At 47.5% G+C, this 17865-nt stretch overlaps 1 protein-coding gene across 1 annotated transcript in view; it reads left to right on the plus strand.

Moving 5' to 3' along the window:
- Positions 1–10179: 10179 nt before the first annotated feature.
- The window catches only part of GATA6 (GATA binding protein 6), a 38506-nt gene continuing 30820 nt past the window's right edge, over positions 10180–17865 (plus strand). The window contains exon 1 of the mRNA XM_063129826.1: positions 10180–11122. Within this exon, the coding sequence (XP_062985896.1) occupies positions 10180–11122 (943 nt within the window). The remainder of the gene's footprint in view (positions 11123–17865) is intronic.

The raw sequence follows: 17865 nt of genomic DNA on the forward strand, positions 1-17865 counted from the left end.
AAAGAATGCGTCTCTCCCCTTTGATAGCTACCAAAGTGACCTTTCCTTCTCCGCTTAATGCCGAGGCAGTGCCTGGAGACACGTTACCCACGCATCCCCCACGTCTTGGGGGCACCACAGCCTGGTCCAAAACTTCGCAGGGATCTCCTTCCAGCCAAACGTCAGCACGCTGGAGCGCCCCTGGTTTCAGAGGGCGAGATGTGTGGGTCAAAGCTCGGCACCCAGGTTTACTCGGAGGGGTTCACACGGGATCGTAGCCTTCAGCGCAGGTTTAAATCTTATCCCTTACAATTAAACGGACGTTTGGTTCTTAATTTTAGCAGAATTGAGCTCATCTAGTGTTTTTCGATGGAATTTGCTGGCAAATTCTGGACAACAACAACAACAACAACAATAATAATAATAGCTTAAGTTGTTACTATTATTTCCTACTCATTTCCTATTATTATTATTATTATTATTATTATTATTATTATTATTATTATTATTATTTCGTAATAGCAGGTTCGCAAATTACTCAGATTAGAAACCGACACCTCGATTTCTCCGGTAGTTCAATCACAGGAGCCTCCAGAAATGTGGACCGCTTCTCTCTAGCTGCGATCCCAACCAGGCGGTTGCTTGAAAGTAAAGGGCGCTGGAAAAGATGCAGTTCGAAGCGCGCGGGGGTGGTGAGGTTGGAGGTTGAGCAACGACCCGCAAATCAATGGAGCTCGCTTTTGTTTGATATACATAGTTTTATATACTTTATGGTGTAATTTGTATTGTGCCCCGCCTCGATCCAGAGGGAGAGGCCGGTAACTATTATTATTATTATTATATCAACATACGGCGGTGTGTGCCTGTCAAGATGATCCAGGTACACTGCCAACCGCAAATCATTGATCCGGGATTCGGAGTAGTTTCTTCGAATGCAGATCGGAACTCTCAAGCGTAGAACAAAGCAGTTTGAGACTTTCATGAAATTCCGTGTAAACGGGCATGAAGGAACATGTTTTTTAGTTACGACGTTGGAAAGGTGCGCCTCGATACCCAAGCAGGATGAGGCGGTGTACATGACCTTCAACCGATACTCGACCCAGAAGTTCCCAACATTATTCTAGGAAAGCATCCCATTGATTTCTATAGGATTGGCTTCCAAATAAGTCTGCAGCCCTACGCATCTTTTCTAGAGAGTTCGATTGAACTCACTGGGTCGTAGGACTACAATCCTGTTCCCATTTACGGGGGAGTAAGCCACATTGAACTCAGTGGGACTTCCTTCTGAGTAGACATGTATAGGATTGCTTTGTAAAGGCCGAGCTGTCAAGTCTGCTTAGGAGTCTGTCCCAGTCAAACGTCAGGCTGATTTAGGCTGCAATCCTGGACACACTTATATGGGAATAACCCCCATTACACTCAATGAAACTTATGTCTAAGTTGACATGGATAGGACTGCGCTGTTTCCCCTCCCCCCTCATTTACACGAGGTTGCAAGACCTCCCAGCAGAGAAATCCAGAGTGCAAAGAAACAGGCTGTAAAGGAGCATTACTGAATTCGGATCTCTGCTCAAAGGAGAATTAGAAACCAGAAGAGCAATGAACATATATCAGGAACCCCGCTTGTCTCCTCTTGCCTAAATGCTGCTGTCTCCTACGTATTTCTGCTTGCCTTTAAGTCCCACACAGTTCAATGGGTCTTACTCCCAAGTAAATGCGCACAGGGGTGGCAAGCTGAAATCAGCGTAATGTTTCTCAAGAAATACAATATGGGTTGGTTTCGTTGTTTAAATTGTTGCTTTTGATTTTAAAGCACTGGATCGAATGTTGAATTAACAATCTGCAGCCTTCCTTATCTGGTTCCGGGATTGAGGTGTACGTTTTGAAAACCAGTAACTGTGGACTTATTATTATTATTATTATTATTATTATTATTATTATTATTATTATTATTATTATTATTATTACTATTATATTTATTTATTTATTTATTCTAAAACCAAAAAGGACTCTTGTCCAATTCCTTTTTATTTTCACTTAAGGGGGTTACTCGTCTGTAGTTTTCTTCTAGACTACACTAAAGCTGCATTTCTCTGCTCCCTTGTTTGGGACTAAACTCCATTGAATTTAATGGAATTTACTTCTGTGTCAACATACCTAGGAGCGGAAATATCTAGGACCGGCAGGCTGGAAATAAAATAAAAACGAAATTATAAATTCACGCCTAGTCTTGCCTGGGGCTTTAAATCCGTGGTAAAGGAGGCAGTCCTCTGTGTGTGTCCAGAGAAACATTACGTTCTGCTACGGTCTTGTATCTTCAGAGTAATCACTGGACAAAGTTCAGTTCTTCGTAACCATGCGGGCTATTCCTCATTATAGTTACTCTGCTGGCTGAGAGGAGAAAAACAGTAGGATTTTTCCTCCCGCGTAAATTGCTGTTGTATCAATGGGTTGGATCCAGACTAACAGCGCAATCCTTGTGCATGTCTAATCCGAAGTAAACCCCATCGAGTTCAAAGGGAGTTACTCCCAGGTATACTCCCTGCATACAGGCTGGCAGCCCAAGTTACTTGCATAGTTCCCATTGAAATTAATGGGACCTCAGTTGGCCACGATGACTAAGTTTTCACACTGAAAACTATTTTAATGGGACCTAAAAATGCCAATAAACAGTTTAATCAGAAGTAAACTGTGATCAATGGGCATACCCTCTGGGAAGAAGGTTTAGGATTTCAGGTTTAGAGTGGGTCCGTCCTAATAGGATCCTAGATAGTATCGGAGCTTCATTTGTGCAGAAGCTCCTGCTCCAAGACACCCAAGAGGCTGTCCTTGAACATATCAAGAGTGCTTTTCACTCGCACTGACTGTATCAATCCCCACACATCTGTTATGGGGGCTAAGGCTTCTAAGGCAGAAATTTCAGGTTAAAGTAATAAGAGTACTTCTGAGCTAGTACAAAGTACCTCACCAATGGAGAACTGTATCCAACCACAGCCACACACACATATCATGTGAAGTGCTGGCTTTAAGGGTGTGATTTGCTGATCCTGCTCATTTTAGAAATTAAGCACAGCTAACAGGGAATACACGAGTACCAGCAGTGGTGCAATTAGGTAATTTAACACTTTAGTCTGAATGGTCTTGAGGGTGTATGTGTAGTGTGTGACTTCAAAACGTGGCCCTGCCACGGTTGGCCCCCACCCCTGCTGATTCTGTCGAGTGGGGTCCTGCACTTTTGCCCCCAAGCCCTGCACCACAAATAAATAAGCCTTAAACACGAAGATCGGCGGCCTGATTGGCCGAATTCCTCTCAGCGCGTTAGAACTTGAACCCTCAAACCGTTTCCACAGGTGACACTGACACTCCACCTGAGTTTCTGCCCACTGTTTGTGTCACACGTGAATGTTCTTCATTTGGGACCTAAGTCGGAAGAAAACAACAAACAAACAAACAACACGGTGCTTTTTTTGTGGGGGGAGCCAATAAAACCTTTATATTCGTTTTAGAAAACTGGGCAAAGGAGAAAACGCCGCAAGTATAAAAGTAGTTTCAATGTTTTTGAGAAATTCTGTAGCTGCCCACTTTGGACTTCGTTTTTTTCTTAAATCAACCATGCTTTGAAAATCATCCTAACTTCCCTGGCAAAATGAGGAGGCGATGCACACAGCATCGCGCTTCCATTTTCGGTAGGGTGAATATCTGGCTCTTCAAGCCGTTTGGGGTTTTGTTTTCCTTTTCTAATGAGCCGATCCGCTGGTGCCTGTTATATCTTCTTGGGTAAAAGTCTCAGATGACATTGGCAGCAGGAAAGCAATTGAAAATATATGAACCTACCGAAAGAAAAAGAATGACAGCGGAACTTGATGAAGACCTAACAGATTCCCGCATGCGCCGCCACAATAAATCTCTTCTGTGCGTTTGTTGGAACGGAGTGACAGTGGGGCGACTATAATTCCCCCTCCACGTTTTTCCCTTCTAGGTCTTTGCCTTGAATGACGGTTTCCAATGCAGAGTGTGTGCGCGTGCGCATGTGTGTCCTCAGCCAAAATAAACCCGTAGCAATAAGCGCCCAGGACAGGAGGGAAGACACTGTTCCCTCAGTAAGCAGGGGTTGTGCTGGCTTCGCCCCTCGCCCCCTTTCCTGCCTACTGGTGTGACGATGGAACCACACTGCAGGACAAGACGGGTGGCACTAGCCCACTGATCGGCAACTGGTGGCCCCTAAACCAGATCCTGCCCAAGAGTGACCACCACTTGGCCCAAGGCACTCACTGGCCCTGTTCAGAGGACACCTTAAACCAGGGCTTTAACCACAGTTGTTAAGCCAGAAAGCCGGGCCGTGTTCAGAAGACACCTTTAACCACTTTTTGCTTTATTCACCATGGTTAAAGCCATGGTTTAAAGAGTCTTCTGAATGGGGCCATTTTCTGCTGGCAGATTGCATACTGGGCAGTGAGGGAAATTCCTTGAAGCTTTGCTACAGCTTATTGGTTTCATAAGTGGGGAAAGAAACCCTCCCTCCAGAAACACACGGACTGTACTGCCAGCTGTTTGCATGTTCCTTGCAGGTCCAAGGAGCTGTTGTCAGAGATGAGTGCCAAGGCAGGCAGGAGACCACCCCTGCCCGCCATTCGCCAATCCTTTTGCTTGCTTCCCACCACTGCCGAGACACGGCAGGCTTCAAGCTAGCTTCTTCACCCCTCTCCTCAGCTGTCAGAATGCTGCCTCTACTCATGCATACATGCCTAAAAGCTACAATAACCCAGGATTGGCAGTCGCAGTGTGCTTGGTCAGGCAGACGAAGAGTTCAGTGGAACTGGAAAGCTGGCATGCTGGCAGCCTAGATTGCTTGAGAAATCTCCTCTGATCTACTTTCCATCTCCTAGAGATCAGAGGCGGACTGAGAATGTGGTGGCCATGAGTGTATGTAGAAGAATGCCTGTATATGTATACCAGTCTCTGTTTGTGCGTAAGATCACACGTGTACTACACGGGTGGCTCTAGGCTGCCATCCTAAGCACCCTTAACTGACTGATCCTGAGCACATTCTGCAATAAGTGTGGTGCCAATGTGGTGTAGTGGCTAAAGTGTTGGACTGGGAATCTGGAGATCCAGGTTCTAGTCCCCACTTGGCCATGGAAACCCACTGGGTGACTTTGGGCCAGTCACCAACTCTCAGCCCAACCTACTTCACAGGGTTGTTGTTGTGAGGATAAAATGGGGAGGAGCCATTTTGTACGCCGTTTTGGGTTCCTTGGAGGAAAAAAGGTGGGATATAAATGTAATAATAATAATAATAATAATAATAATAATAATAATAATAATAATAATAATAATAGCACGTTTACACCCAATGTTAGCCTAATGGGTCTACTCTAATTAGGACAAACATTGGCTATGGTTTCTACACCTGCCTTTCCCCCCAGGATCGTCCTGGGATCATCCCTGTGCATGCAAATGACACACAGGGGATCCTGGGCTTAGGCAGGGACAATCCCTCCATTTTCCTGGGATAATCATTAGGTGTAGAAAGGGCCTGAGAGATTGCTCCACAGCCTGCTCACATTCCTGCAACAGGAACGGTTCACAGGAACCAAGAAAAGGGGCATCTGCCACGCTCTCACCTCTGCTCAGTTTCGCCAGTCCAAAAGGGGCACACGGGTAGGGTGGGGGCAGAATCAGTTACACCGCTTAGCCCTTTCCGTTTCTCCCCTTCAATTTTAGGTAAGCGATCCCAATCCCGATGCAGGAGTTTGTCTGGGCAGGGCGGAGAGAAAAGAATTCCCCCTATAATTTCACCCAGGCGCAGGTTTCTTATCAGAGACCCAAATGGAGAGGAGGAGGAGGAGAGATGGCTATAAAGTAAACAGACAGCTCAACCGTGTTGAAAAAGGCTGGCAGGCGGGAGGTTAAAAAGGCAGGTCACTTTGGAGCCATTAGAGGAGAAATCAGACCTCTGCTAGGCCCTGGCTCTTCTCCTGCCCCAGAGAATGGGTGGATGAGGGCAGAGGCAGAAGCCCTTGGGAACGGTGAGGGAATCGGTCATGGAGAGCCCAGCATATCTCAGGCACAGTTGGTCTTAGGCACAGTCCTTTCCCAAGGAGAAGGAAAAGGAGAAGGAAGATGATGATGATGATGATGATAATAATTTTTCACAACACATGGCTACTCAGAAGTTCCAATCCTATACTCTTACCTAGCAGCAAGCTTACGTTTGAATAGACATGTATAGGATTGGGCTGGAATTAATTTTTCAATCGGGTAGAAATCCCACCGTCTTTGCTGTTGAAATCATTTACATTTTCCATTAAACTGGGAAGTTGGATAAAAGAGGCAGTGTGTGACTTCGGGCTTTTTAACCCTGGGTTCATTTTCATACGTGCCAGCAGACGTGTTTGCTTCTGTCCACGTGTTTGCTTCGATCCACGTTTAAAAAGAGGTGATCAACTCTCAAGACGGGTGGGACTTTCTAACCCCATCCCAGTGTGAATAGAAGTAGCTTGAAGCCCGGGGGTTAACATAACAAATATATTAGTAACCCTCTATTAATATACGAAATTGACAAAAGCATAAATTGAATCAATTTTACAGTTTTGTTATATCAACTCCCCCTACCCCCACCCCTGACAAGAAGGCTGTTAATTCAAATCACCTTTTTTAATACAGTTACATTTACTTTATTTGTTTCTAGATCTCATTCCCACCCATCCCATCCATCATCTCTAGAAAGGAACATTCGGGGTTATTTTCATGAGGCTGCAATCCTCTATACATTTACTTGGGAGTAAGTTCCAATGAACTCAATGGGGCTTACTTCTGAGTAGGCGTGTATAACGCTGCACTGGTTCTGTGTGTGTGTGTGTAACAGACTTAATTTATATCCATCATGTAGTACATACATAATATATCAGATTAAAGCTATATGCATACTGTAATACACAAGTAATATATAAAGCAGACACACAAAATACATGTAGTGTATAAAATTATACTAGGTAGTTAATCTATTAGTGCATGTTTCAGGGTATGTATCCCCAAAACACAGACTGAAAGATTATTCCCAGCAATAATCTAAGCAGGTCCTGTGTTTGTGTATATTCACTCACCTTGCCTGGAAGGAATAACAATACAAACCTCTGGACAGATAAGTCATATTCTGTCTGTCTCTGTCTCTCTCTCCCCCTAGCTCTCTCCGGCCGTCACTCTGCAGTTTTCTACTGTGTCTGTCGGAAGGAATAATTCGTGTGGGCTCCATTGAGCTCCGTTCAGCCCCTTGATCCAGATCATTCGGTTTCTGTACAAACTGATGATGACAGATACGTAGTTGATAACCTTGGAGGGAAGAAGTTATTTTAATTTCCAGTCACTTTCCTGCTAAGTACCATATCAGTCTGTATGCAGTTAAGATAAGAACGGACAAGGGAGGGAAGGGAGAGGCAGAGGGGGACGCAAGGGGTGGGGTGGGGAGAGCGGGGTGTGGGGGAGAGACAGCGAAGTTCACAGCGCTTCGTTTGAGAAATCTGGACTTTTCGTTTGAGCATATATTATACAGTGTCTCTCTCCTTTGACTTGTACCCCCGCGCCGGAAGAAACGCCACAAATTTGCCCATAGGAAAAGGATTCGGCTCAGTTGCCTAGGTAGTACCCGAGGAGCGAAAAAGAAACATTTAAAAAACGGCAGCAACCTTAAAAAAAAGAAAAGAAAAGCTCCCCCAGACTTGATTCCCGACCATCTTTGAGAAAAGCGAATGCAGAAAAAACAGCCAATTCGTCCCTGAAATTGGGAGTTTAAAAAAGAAAAGAAGAAATCGTTTAATTAAAAGTAACACAGAAAGAAGAAGGGATTTAAAACACCGAAGAGGAGAGGGGTGTTGGGGGGGGGGCGGGGGGAGACCAAACATTTATTCGTAAAAGGGAAGATGGAATGGTTTTATGTAGCATCATCAGCAACAAAATAGGAACTGAGACGCCCATTTTTGTCCAGTTTTGTTGTTGTATGCCTTCGATTTTGTAGTATTTTTGGCCCTGGCCACCCTAAACCCCTTCCCTGCTCATCTAATTGGCTTACGCTGGGGGGAGGGAGGGAGGGAGGGAGGGTGTCAGTTTGTCCCTTCCCTTCCCCTCCCCTCCCCTCCCCTCCCCCACCCTGTCGGGGGCATTACCTTCTCCGCCCAGCGCCGGCTTGTCTTCCAGGGGAGGGCCTGGCGCTGGGACTGACACCCCCGCCAAGAGTGCGCTCTCTCGCTCGCTCGCTGGTATTTGCTCAGGGCTCTCCCTGAACCCAATCAAGGACTCGCTGGCTGCACTTTTCCGGCCCGGCTGCTAGAGGCGCCTCCTCTCGCGCTCCTTTCTATATCTGCAGCGGCCAGTCGCAGGAGCCGCCGCCGCCGCCGCCGCGCAGCTCAGCCAGGTCCTTGGCTCGGCCCGATCGCAGCCCGCCGAGGAGACGGACGCGAGAAGAAGGAGCCCCGACCGCTGCGAAGAGGTGCGACGGGGCGATTGGAGGGAGGGAGGGAGGGAGGGCTCCGTCGAGGCTTCTCCTGGGTCCGTCGAGGCCGCCAGCCAGCATCCTCCCCGGGGACAGCCGCCTCTCCCCTCCGCCCGGGCCGCCTTATCTCCCCCGCCGCGCTCTTATCGGCCGCTTATCTCTGTTCGCGACAGAGAGCGAGAGAGAGACGGATTTTGTGCCTCTCGCCGCGGGCGCCGAGAGCGGGGCGGGGAAAGCGCGGGGACACAATTTGAATGCGGCTCCTCTGGGCCGAACTGGGCTGGTTTGCGATCGGTTGGGAGGGAGAAAAGAGCGCTGCCTTTCCCTGCAGTCTCCTAATTCTCTCCCCCCCACACACACACAGAGTTATGGCTGGATGGCGCCGGGGCTGGCGGCCGCCTCCCGGTGCGGGGCTGATCTTTAGGCGAGACCTGGCCCGGGCGGCGGCGGAGGTCAGTAGCGGCAACCAGGAGCTGCGCCTTCTGTTGATTGTGGATGGGTGCCATTTCTAAGGTGTGCCGTGGCGCTTCGGCGCTGGGAACGGGCTGGGTCAACCTTGGCAGGCCGGAGGGAGGGGGAGAGAGAAGGAAAGAAGGAGCAACCTTGGCGCAGACTGGCACCAGCCGCCGCCGCCGCCGCCGCCGCCCCTTTATGATCTGCCGCTTCCCCTTTGGCAGCGACGATCTTGGCCCTCGACGCGGGGCCATCCACACATCGTCCCACGCGGGGTCGAAAGCCAGGGTCGCAGCCCCCCAAAACCTTCGGGCTGCCCTCGGCCACTTCTCCCTCCAGACTTCATTTCTGCGCCTTGGGCCGCTTTGCAGGAGCAGCAGCCCTTCTCCGCCTCCCACCGACCCCCCCCCCCCGCCGGTAATTGCATTACTGATTGTTTTCATTCTGGAACGAAATCCAGTGACTCATTGGCTGAAACCGAAATGAGGCAAGGGAAGAGAGAGTCCACGCCCCCCCCCTCTTGCTTTTGTCACTCGCTGGGTCTGCAAGCAGAATCCCAGGAGGGGCTGGAAGTAAGTGCTGGGCTGCTCGCAGGCAGGCAGGCAGGACCAGAGGAATCCCCGATCCTGCGGGAGCCCGAGGGGGGCGAGCGACGCGGGGACTGGCGGAGGTCTTCGTCTGTGTAATTAGGCGCCGCGTGTTGTCACTGGGCGGGCTTCGCCTTTTGCCTTTTCTGTCTCTTGCACTCTGTGGCCCCATTTTACAGACCGGGTAACAGACGCTGAGGGGAAATGCCGGGGACAGGGGGCAGAAATGCCGGGGACAGGGGGAAGTCTGAAAGGGAAACCGAAAGATAGGAAGCGGCTAGCTCCGATTTTCCTTCCCTGTCCTAGAAGGAGCGGGAAGACGATCTTGGTGCCGCTGCGGTCGGCCTGCCTGTTCCAGCGGGAGCGTGTTGGCCGGATTTGGGGGAGTTTCTTAAACGAAAAGGGTCGGGTGGTTTGGAAGTTCCTTATGTCGGGTGCAGGTTGCGATTACCTGGTGGGGGAGAGACTCGCACTCTTCACGTGCTCAGAGGTACTCTTTGGAATCGCGTGTTTACACGTCGCCGGAAAGCGAGGGGTGGGTCGGGGGAAAAGGCCCCAGCGGCTGCTGGCTGTTGCTAACTCGCCTTTCCTTCTCTCTCTTTGCTTGGCAGAGGCTGTAGCCTGGGAGGCCGCGCAGCGAGGCCGAAGGCGAGGCGAGCGCCGCGGGGCTGAATGGCCCTGGCCGAGGGCGGCTGGTGCCTGCTGAAGCGCTGCGGCTCCGACGATTCGCCGTGCCCCTTGGCCGCCAGGGAGCTGCCCGGCCCTTCGCCGTCGCCCTCCTCGTCCTCGGGCTGCTCCCCGGGCGGCAGCACCGGCACCGGCCGGACCTTCAAGCAGGAGCCCGGCGGAGCGCTTCCGGCCTCGCCGCAGCCGCTGGGCCTGGCCGAGGGCCGGGCTTTGCTGGGCCCCTTCGTGTCTCTGGCCGCCGCGCCGTCCAGCCTGCCCAGCTGGGAGGACCTGCTGCTCTTCGCTGACCTGGATCAGACCAACAAGCTCATCTGGTCCAGCCGCGCCTCGGCCAAGCTGAGCCCGGATCCCGCCCCGCCGCCGCCGCCGCTGCCCGTCGAGGACATGTACCCGCACCCGCACGCCCACCACCCGCACGCGCACCACCACCACCACCACCCGCAAGGCCTGCAGGGCGGCGCCTACGACGGCTCTTCCCCCGGAGGCGGCGGCGGCGGCGGCGGCTTCGTGCCCTCCTCGGCCGGCTCGCCCGTCTACGTGCCCACCACCCGCGTGGGCTCCATGCTGTCGCCCTACTTGCAGAGCCCCGCAGGAGCCGGCCAGGGCGGGGGCCCATCGGCCTGGCCCCCGCAGGCGGGTCCCGAGAGCCCGTCCTCCTCCTACGGCGCCACCGGCGGCGGCTGCGCCCACCCGGCCTCGGGCCGCTTCGCCTACCCGGCTAGCAGCCCGCCGGCCACCAACGGCGCTCCCCGCGAGGCCGCCGCCTACAGCCCCCGCGAGCAATTCCGGCCCTTGAACGGATCCTACTACGGGCCCTACGTGGGCGCCCAGTTCAGCAGCCCGGGTTGGGCCAACCCCTTCGACAACTCCATGCTGCACTGCCTGCCCAGCCGCGCCGCGCCCCTGGCCGTGCGGCCCTCCGGCACAGGTAAGAGTGGGCGGCAGGGGGTCGGCCTGGCCATCGCTCGCGGCAGCGTCCTTGGCGCATCTCCCTGGGAGTAAGGCCCGGTGTTTTCCACGGAGCGTACTCCTGAGGATTGCACTGTAGGAGTTCTGTAGCATTGCACTGCAAAGGATCCTTCCTCTTTAACGCAAGGCAAAGCACCAGAGTTGTACCACGATAGGGGGAATTCTTACAAGGGTGAAAAACTGCGATTAAACTGAGTAGTTCCGAATACACGAGGAGGGGGATTGCAGTTGTTTTCAGAACAACCGATAGATTATGTTTCGTTATTATAAGTAGTATTAATTTATTTTATTATATCAATATTAATTCTGACTAATAAACGACAGAAAAAATTGCATTGTGCTGCTCACGTAACGAGGATTACCACGAATCCTAGGGAAATGCAGCGAAGCAAGAAGGGCTAAAACACCGCTGTAAATTTGAGCCAAGGTTTCTGGAGCAATTGGCGTGAAACGGGACAGGCGCGCCCTAGTGAGAAAGCCCCGCAAACGCTGGGGCGCACGTTTTCCGCTTCCCTTCAAGGAACTTGGGGCGGGATATTTTTGCCTGTGGGTTGTGCGCACTCTTGCGTCCTCTGCGCAGTTGTCAGCCGCAGTTTGTAATTGAGAGGAGAGTTGTATTCCCTACACACGAATCCAAAGTACAACGGATTCGTTGGCGATCCGAATTGGAGAGAGGCCGCTTGATCATCTCCTACCTGCCCTGCCAAGTCTCCCTTTAATCTTGTCCCCTCCCCGCTTCTCGGAGTGTAGCTGGGATGCTGGATCCGTAGCCTTTCAGTACAATGCAACTGTCCGCCTGAGGCTCGGAAGGATCCATTCCCTGCTCCCTCAGGAGAAACAATGGGTTTGGCTCTGGGTTTAACGCGCCATCCTATAGAGAAAAACCCTACATCTCCCATCATTTCCCAGCCAGCCATGCTGGGAATTCTAGAGCATTCATCTGTGTAAAACTGCATAGGATTGTGTCCTTATTGCTTTCAATGGGCCTCCTCCAAAGTACGGCTAAGTCAGGATCCAATACACTGAGCTTCCAAATCGTGTTATGGTCAGCCGGATCGTGCCCCCGTGTATCTCTGGAGCGGCGGCCTCGAGCCTCCTTTCCTTGCCTCTTGATGGGAATGGCGCGGCAGGCTTTTCTGGTTCATAAATTCAGAATAAATCCGCTTTGGGGGCGCTCCTTACTTCCCCATCCAAGCATCTAAGGGCGTCGTCTTGAGAAAGTGGAAGACCCTTTTAGGGAAAGGAAGGGTTGGTTTAAAAAAAAAAACATTTTCATTGCTGGTGGGCGCTTTGGGATGAAAAACGCGCATTTAAACCCCCGCTTGGACGAGAAGATGTGGGGGAGGGAAAGGCAGGTGCGGTGGGGAAAGGGTTAAGCGCCCCTCCTCCGGTTCTCCCTGCGGAGGGAAGCGGCGCCTTTTCCCTCCTGAAGGTTCCGCTCTTGCCACTGTCGCGCGTCCTGGCGCGTAAAGCGCCTTTGGGGCGCAGGGCGAGGAAAGGCGAGCGGAAAGGGCCGGTTTGGGCAGCGTGACATCATCGGGCGAGCGCCGCTCTGACGTGCAGGCGGCGGTGGGGAAAGGTGTGGACACTGGTGGAGGGCAGCTCGGCCTCTGTGACTGAGCTGCGGCAGCCAGGCCAAGATCAGAAGGCTTGAGGGTGGCGGCGGCATAGCGCACCCCTTTTGAGTTGGATAGCCTGATCACTAGCGAGATAGTATTACTGTATGGGGTGTTTGAAGGCCTCAAAGGAGACCTTAAAATGCGTGGACGTCCTGAACACATTTGTCAGGCCACAAGTCCCGTTAAATCACAATGGGACTTACTTCTGAGAAAACGTGCATGGGATTGCGCTGATCAATGGAGTCATTAAAAACTGCTCCATCCTAGACACGTCTGCTCAGAAGTAACTGCGAGAGACTTCAAGGCTTACTAAATGTGTATAGGTTGCATCTGTACATTACTAATTAAGAATGAGGATACTAAATAGCCAACGAGTAACTTTGAGTAAAAGCTTCTTTAGCCCCAAGAGGTGGACCGGGTAGAATTTTGGGTCAATAGTGTTAGTAACTGCACTAATAGGAATTAAACGTTGGAGCTTTTGAGGCCATTTCAGGACTTATCTTCCCTGCTTTGATTTCTACATGTGAAAAGCAGAGAGCTTAATGTATAGGAGGGTTATTTTTAAATACTACTACTCTATTATCATTAACATTCTTAGCGTGTAAATTCGGCTTTTTCTGCTGAAAAGTGGTAGTGTTATTGTGTTTTCCTTTTCTTTATAAAGAAGAACATAACTGGGATTCCAGAAAAAAAAAATCAAAGGAAGGGACCAAGTTCAAAGCAATCAGTGGTATTAATGCAATCAGATTCTTTTTTAAATGTCTGAAGAAGGCATTTGAAATAAGATTTCACAGGTTTCTGGAATAAAGAGAGAGAGAGAGAGAGAGAAGAGAGAATGAATTTAACTGAATTTTTCCAACTAGTCTTTGGACAGAAATTAACTTTATTTTAAAACAAATCTTCCAAGAGGTTTTCAGCAATATTTCCTCCATGACAAGAAGACATGGCTTTAAAACTTTTTTCTCTTTCTCCACTTATCAAAAACCTCTCTTCCCATTACATATTTTAGGATGGAGAATGTAGTATTTGTGTTTCCTTGTGAGAGAAAGTGGGTGATTTTAACAAGACTTGCATCTAAGCCTGTTTAGGATATCTGAGGGCAAGATTAATTTTGGGTTTAACCACAGAAATAGGAGGAGATCAGAAAGAAAATGGCTTGTGCTCTGTGAGGTAGTAGCTGATGCTTGTCCTTCTTAGAGTAGAACCATTGAATCCTATGTGAACTGCCCAGACAGCCTCAGCTATGGGATGGTATACAAATGTAAATAATATTAATAATAATAATAATAGAATATGAATGGGATTTAAATGACTAATCTAAGTAGTATCCATTTCAATGGATCTACTCTACATAGGACTAACATTGGATACTACCCATTAGATAAAACTCTTGGATTCCACAGAACTTGAATCAGAAGGAGATAATCATAATTGAAAGTGAAAGGAAGAAGAGTTAACTTCGGACCTAAAGATGCCATTTCTAAATACATACCAAAATGTATTTATGATACGAATTTAGGAACTGGGAAGTCATCCTGTGATTACATTTTCTTAGAAGTCTTTCATTTCTTTTCAAAGAGATTTCTAAATGCAACGCTATTCTGGGTTTTCCTTCATGGTTTTTAAAACCCCTTCCCCGAAAAATAAAAGTAATCTTTCCTGGGTACTTCTAAAAGAAAGAGGGGGTATTGTTAAAGACTATATCCCCCTCCGCTTTTTTTAGGATGGTCTTCTAAAGACACAAGATAGCATTACCTCGTACTGTAAAATATATTGCTACTCACATAAGAAGAATCACATACATGTTAACACGTGTGCTAAAGCCAGTAACAAGAAGCTTGTGAAGCTGCCAAACACATAACAAGTGTCTCCTAATATCTTACACTCCCATTTTATTTATTTCAAGGTATTTCTGTACCACCCTTCTAAAACCTGAGTAGGTGTACAAAAAAATTAACAATTAAAATTATCAGATAAAAGTATTAAATTGTTTTATTAAAAGTAAAACATTAAAAACCATAGAAACAATTTAGGAAGCCAAGTTAAAAAGATGGATTGCAGCCACCTTCCTGAACGCAAGTGAGAGTGGGGACCAATTGCAACTCTAGAGGACATCTTTCCAGAGTTTTAAAAACTGCGTTTTAAAAAATGGTTTTAGTGGAAGGGATCAGCAAAGATAAATAAAATGCAAAGGTACCTTTTCAGATGTGGTGAGGGAATTTAAAGTTTATGTGTTGCTATTTACAGCACATATCAGAAATATGATCAATGGGGCTTACTCCCAGGTAAACAGGCATAGGGTTGCAGCCTTAATTGCAAAATGTGGTGCATTTTTAAGAGCATTTGCTGTGAAGGTTTTCTGTATTATTAATAATAGAACAGCAACAGCCAAATTATTGACAGAAGTCACCAAGACCACCACTGCCCTTTTTAGAGTTAATGGATTCATGTCTTTGACATGCAGCTCTAGTACTTTGGGGGCGCTTAGGCTGCATATTTACCTGGGAATAAGCCCCGCTGAATACAATGGCATTTACCGCTGAGTAAATACACATAGGAGGGCAGGATCTTCCTGCCCTCATAATCTGGATCACAGAGTGGTGAGAGATGGAGGAAGAGGGGAGCAATGCCTCTGCCCTTCCTAAATCTCCCTGTCCTGGCAAAACCGAGCCCTGAGAAAAGTGCGGAGCCAAAGTGCATATATTTGGAAGGGAACATTTTATTTATTTAAAATCATTTCTATGCTGCCTTTTAAATGTGGAACCCAACTTTCGATAGGCAGGATCGCAATTTGGGGAAGGAAAAGCGTGACAAAACAGCCTAGAGGGCAAAATAGGAAGAGTCTGCTCCTCACCCATGTTAGTTCTGTGTAAGTCTGCAGTTTTGCTGTAGTTCCTTCCAAAGAAGCCAGAAACCCTTGATTTATTTCCCTGATCACCTCCGCAGTGTTGTCTTTCCCAACGCACCGTGAGCAACGTGTTATCAATGGCCTGATTGCTTGCTTGCGCCTCAAACGGCTGGGTTTGATTAAATCATATTCAAGGCTTGACATACCTAAAAGCATTTTACTCTAGGTAAACCCTCAGATTTTCCTTAAGGATGGGGGTTTACTGACAGTGATTTTTTTTCTTTCAAGAATTAATGGGTGAGGACAGTGTGTCTTGATTAGATCTTCCACAACTGGGAGACCTGCCTTTGCAAAACTCAAAGGCTGTTAGCTGGTTAAAGTTCAGTGAGTTAACTGCTTGCTTTTTAGCAGACTGATTGATTGAGTAACTTTTTAAAACAAACATTACAGTTTCTCAATGCTGAATTGCGGTAAAAAGGCTTTCGAGATGATTTTCCAAAATAATCCATCACTTTGAGAAGTCTGAATGAAATTAATTTAGTTTCACTAAATAATGTAGAAAATTCACATATCATTCTTTGAAAATAATTTAGACCACACTGGCTGAATGAATGCAGTGCAGTCCTATGCATCTTTACTTGGAAGTAAGCCTGGTTGTGTCCAATGGGATTTATTCCTTGGTAAGTGTGTTTGGGATTGCACTGCATTAATTCAGTATAAATTATTTTTGAAAAACAATATGTGAGTCTTGCAGCCCCAGTAGTTTAACTAAAACAGTTAGTAAAGCAGTAGTTTAACTAAAGGAGCTGCAAAGGTGAAATTCTGTCTGAAAATGCCACTTTTTGAGATTAATATATTAAGCAACCTCTAGTGCTGACACCTTTCAAGAAAATCATCTGTAAATTTTCCTGTCACTAAATTACAAAATGTGCCCCAAACCTATTTTTCTTTATATTTCATATCTGCTTTAAAAGGCTTTTAAGATTCCGAACTGAAAGTAGCCCATTGCCTCTTGAGTATCAGTATAGATGCATTTTAAACACTTCCCCCATTTACTTAACCCCAGTCCTAAATTATTGGGACTTAATTTCATGTACCGATGTCCCATTTGATTGTTTAAAAACTGGGAGAGTCCCAAATATGATTATGCTCATTTTACATACATTACTTAGAAATGATTGAGTCGGGGAATCTACTGCCTTTAAGGCACAATTCTATGCATATTTAGACAGAAATAAGTCCTATATTTCACAGTATTCCCTTGCCAGTCATGCTGGCTAGGGGATGTTATGAATTGTAGGACTTATTTCTGTGCAATCATGCATAGGATTGCACCCTTATTGTGTTTAGGATCATCTATGTGGCAGATATACTTTCTCAGCCACTAGATTACTTAGTTGTGTGCTGTTACTCTTTTGCAGTTTTAGTGTGCTGTTACACTTTTGCAGCACAGAAAATGTCCAAGAACCTGAGTCTGGCATGTCATTTTCATTTGCTATTTGGTTTTTTCATGTATTTTACAACTGTGTGCCATTTAAAATCTCTAGTTATATCAAGGTGTTGTTTTTAGCAGTACATGTCATCTTCTCAGAACATCTAAGTCTGCCCTTTGCCTATGAAAAGTCATGCCATAGAATAAATTCATCCTGGCTTCCTGAACTTTCATACAATACCCCCAAACCCAAGAACCAAGCATTGAGTTCTCTGTAGCTGATGTAAGATTGTGATTGTCAGTACGACCTGTGAAGCCCCTGACTCCAATCTTAACTGAGCTATGATCTCAGTGGGTGGCTTTAGACTAGCTACTATCTCTTACCTAGCCTCTTTTCTATCTTTAATATTGATATACTGTAAGGATCTTTTGAACACTTAGAGAAATGTGTGGATACTGAGTAACAGTGTTGAATCATGGTGAAAGTGGAAATAGCCCCATGTTCTGCTGGATAAGCTAGGCCTGCTGCTACGTATTTATAAAGTGCTGGAGAGACTTTATAACGACCCCTTGCTGCAAACTGATGAAATCAATGGGAGTCTTTGGATCATAGCCATTGTATGGAACTAAATTCCATAGAAATATTTCTATATAAAGTATTTCTATATAAAATACTTCTATATGAACTCTTATTTTGGGGATACTAAATTATAACAACTACTACAACAACAACATGGCTGTTGCTTTTATTATTCCTTTTAGGATCTGAGAATAAGATGTACTTTAGTTTTCCTGCTTAATAG

The sequence above is a fragment of the Elgaria multicarinata genome, chromosome 7 (genome assembly GCF_023053635.1).
Source record: "Elgaria multicarinata webbii isolate HBS135686 ecotype San Diego chromosome 7, rElgMul1.1.pri, whole genome shotgun sequence".
Taxonomy (NCBI): domain Eukaryota; kingdom Metazoa; phylum Chordata; class Lepidosauria; order Squamata; family Anguidae; genus Elgaria; species Elgaria multicarinata.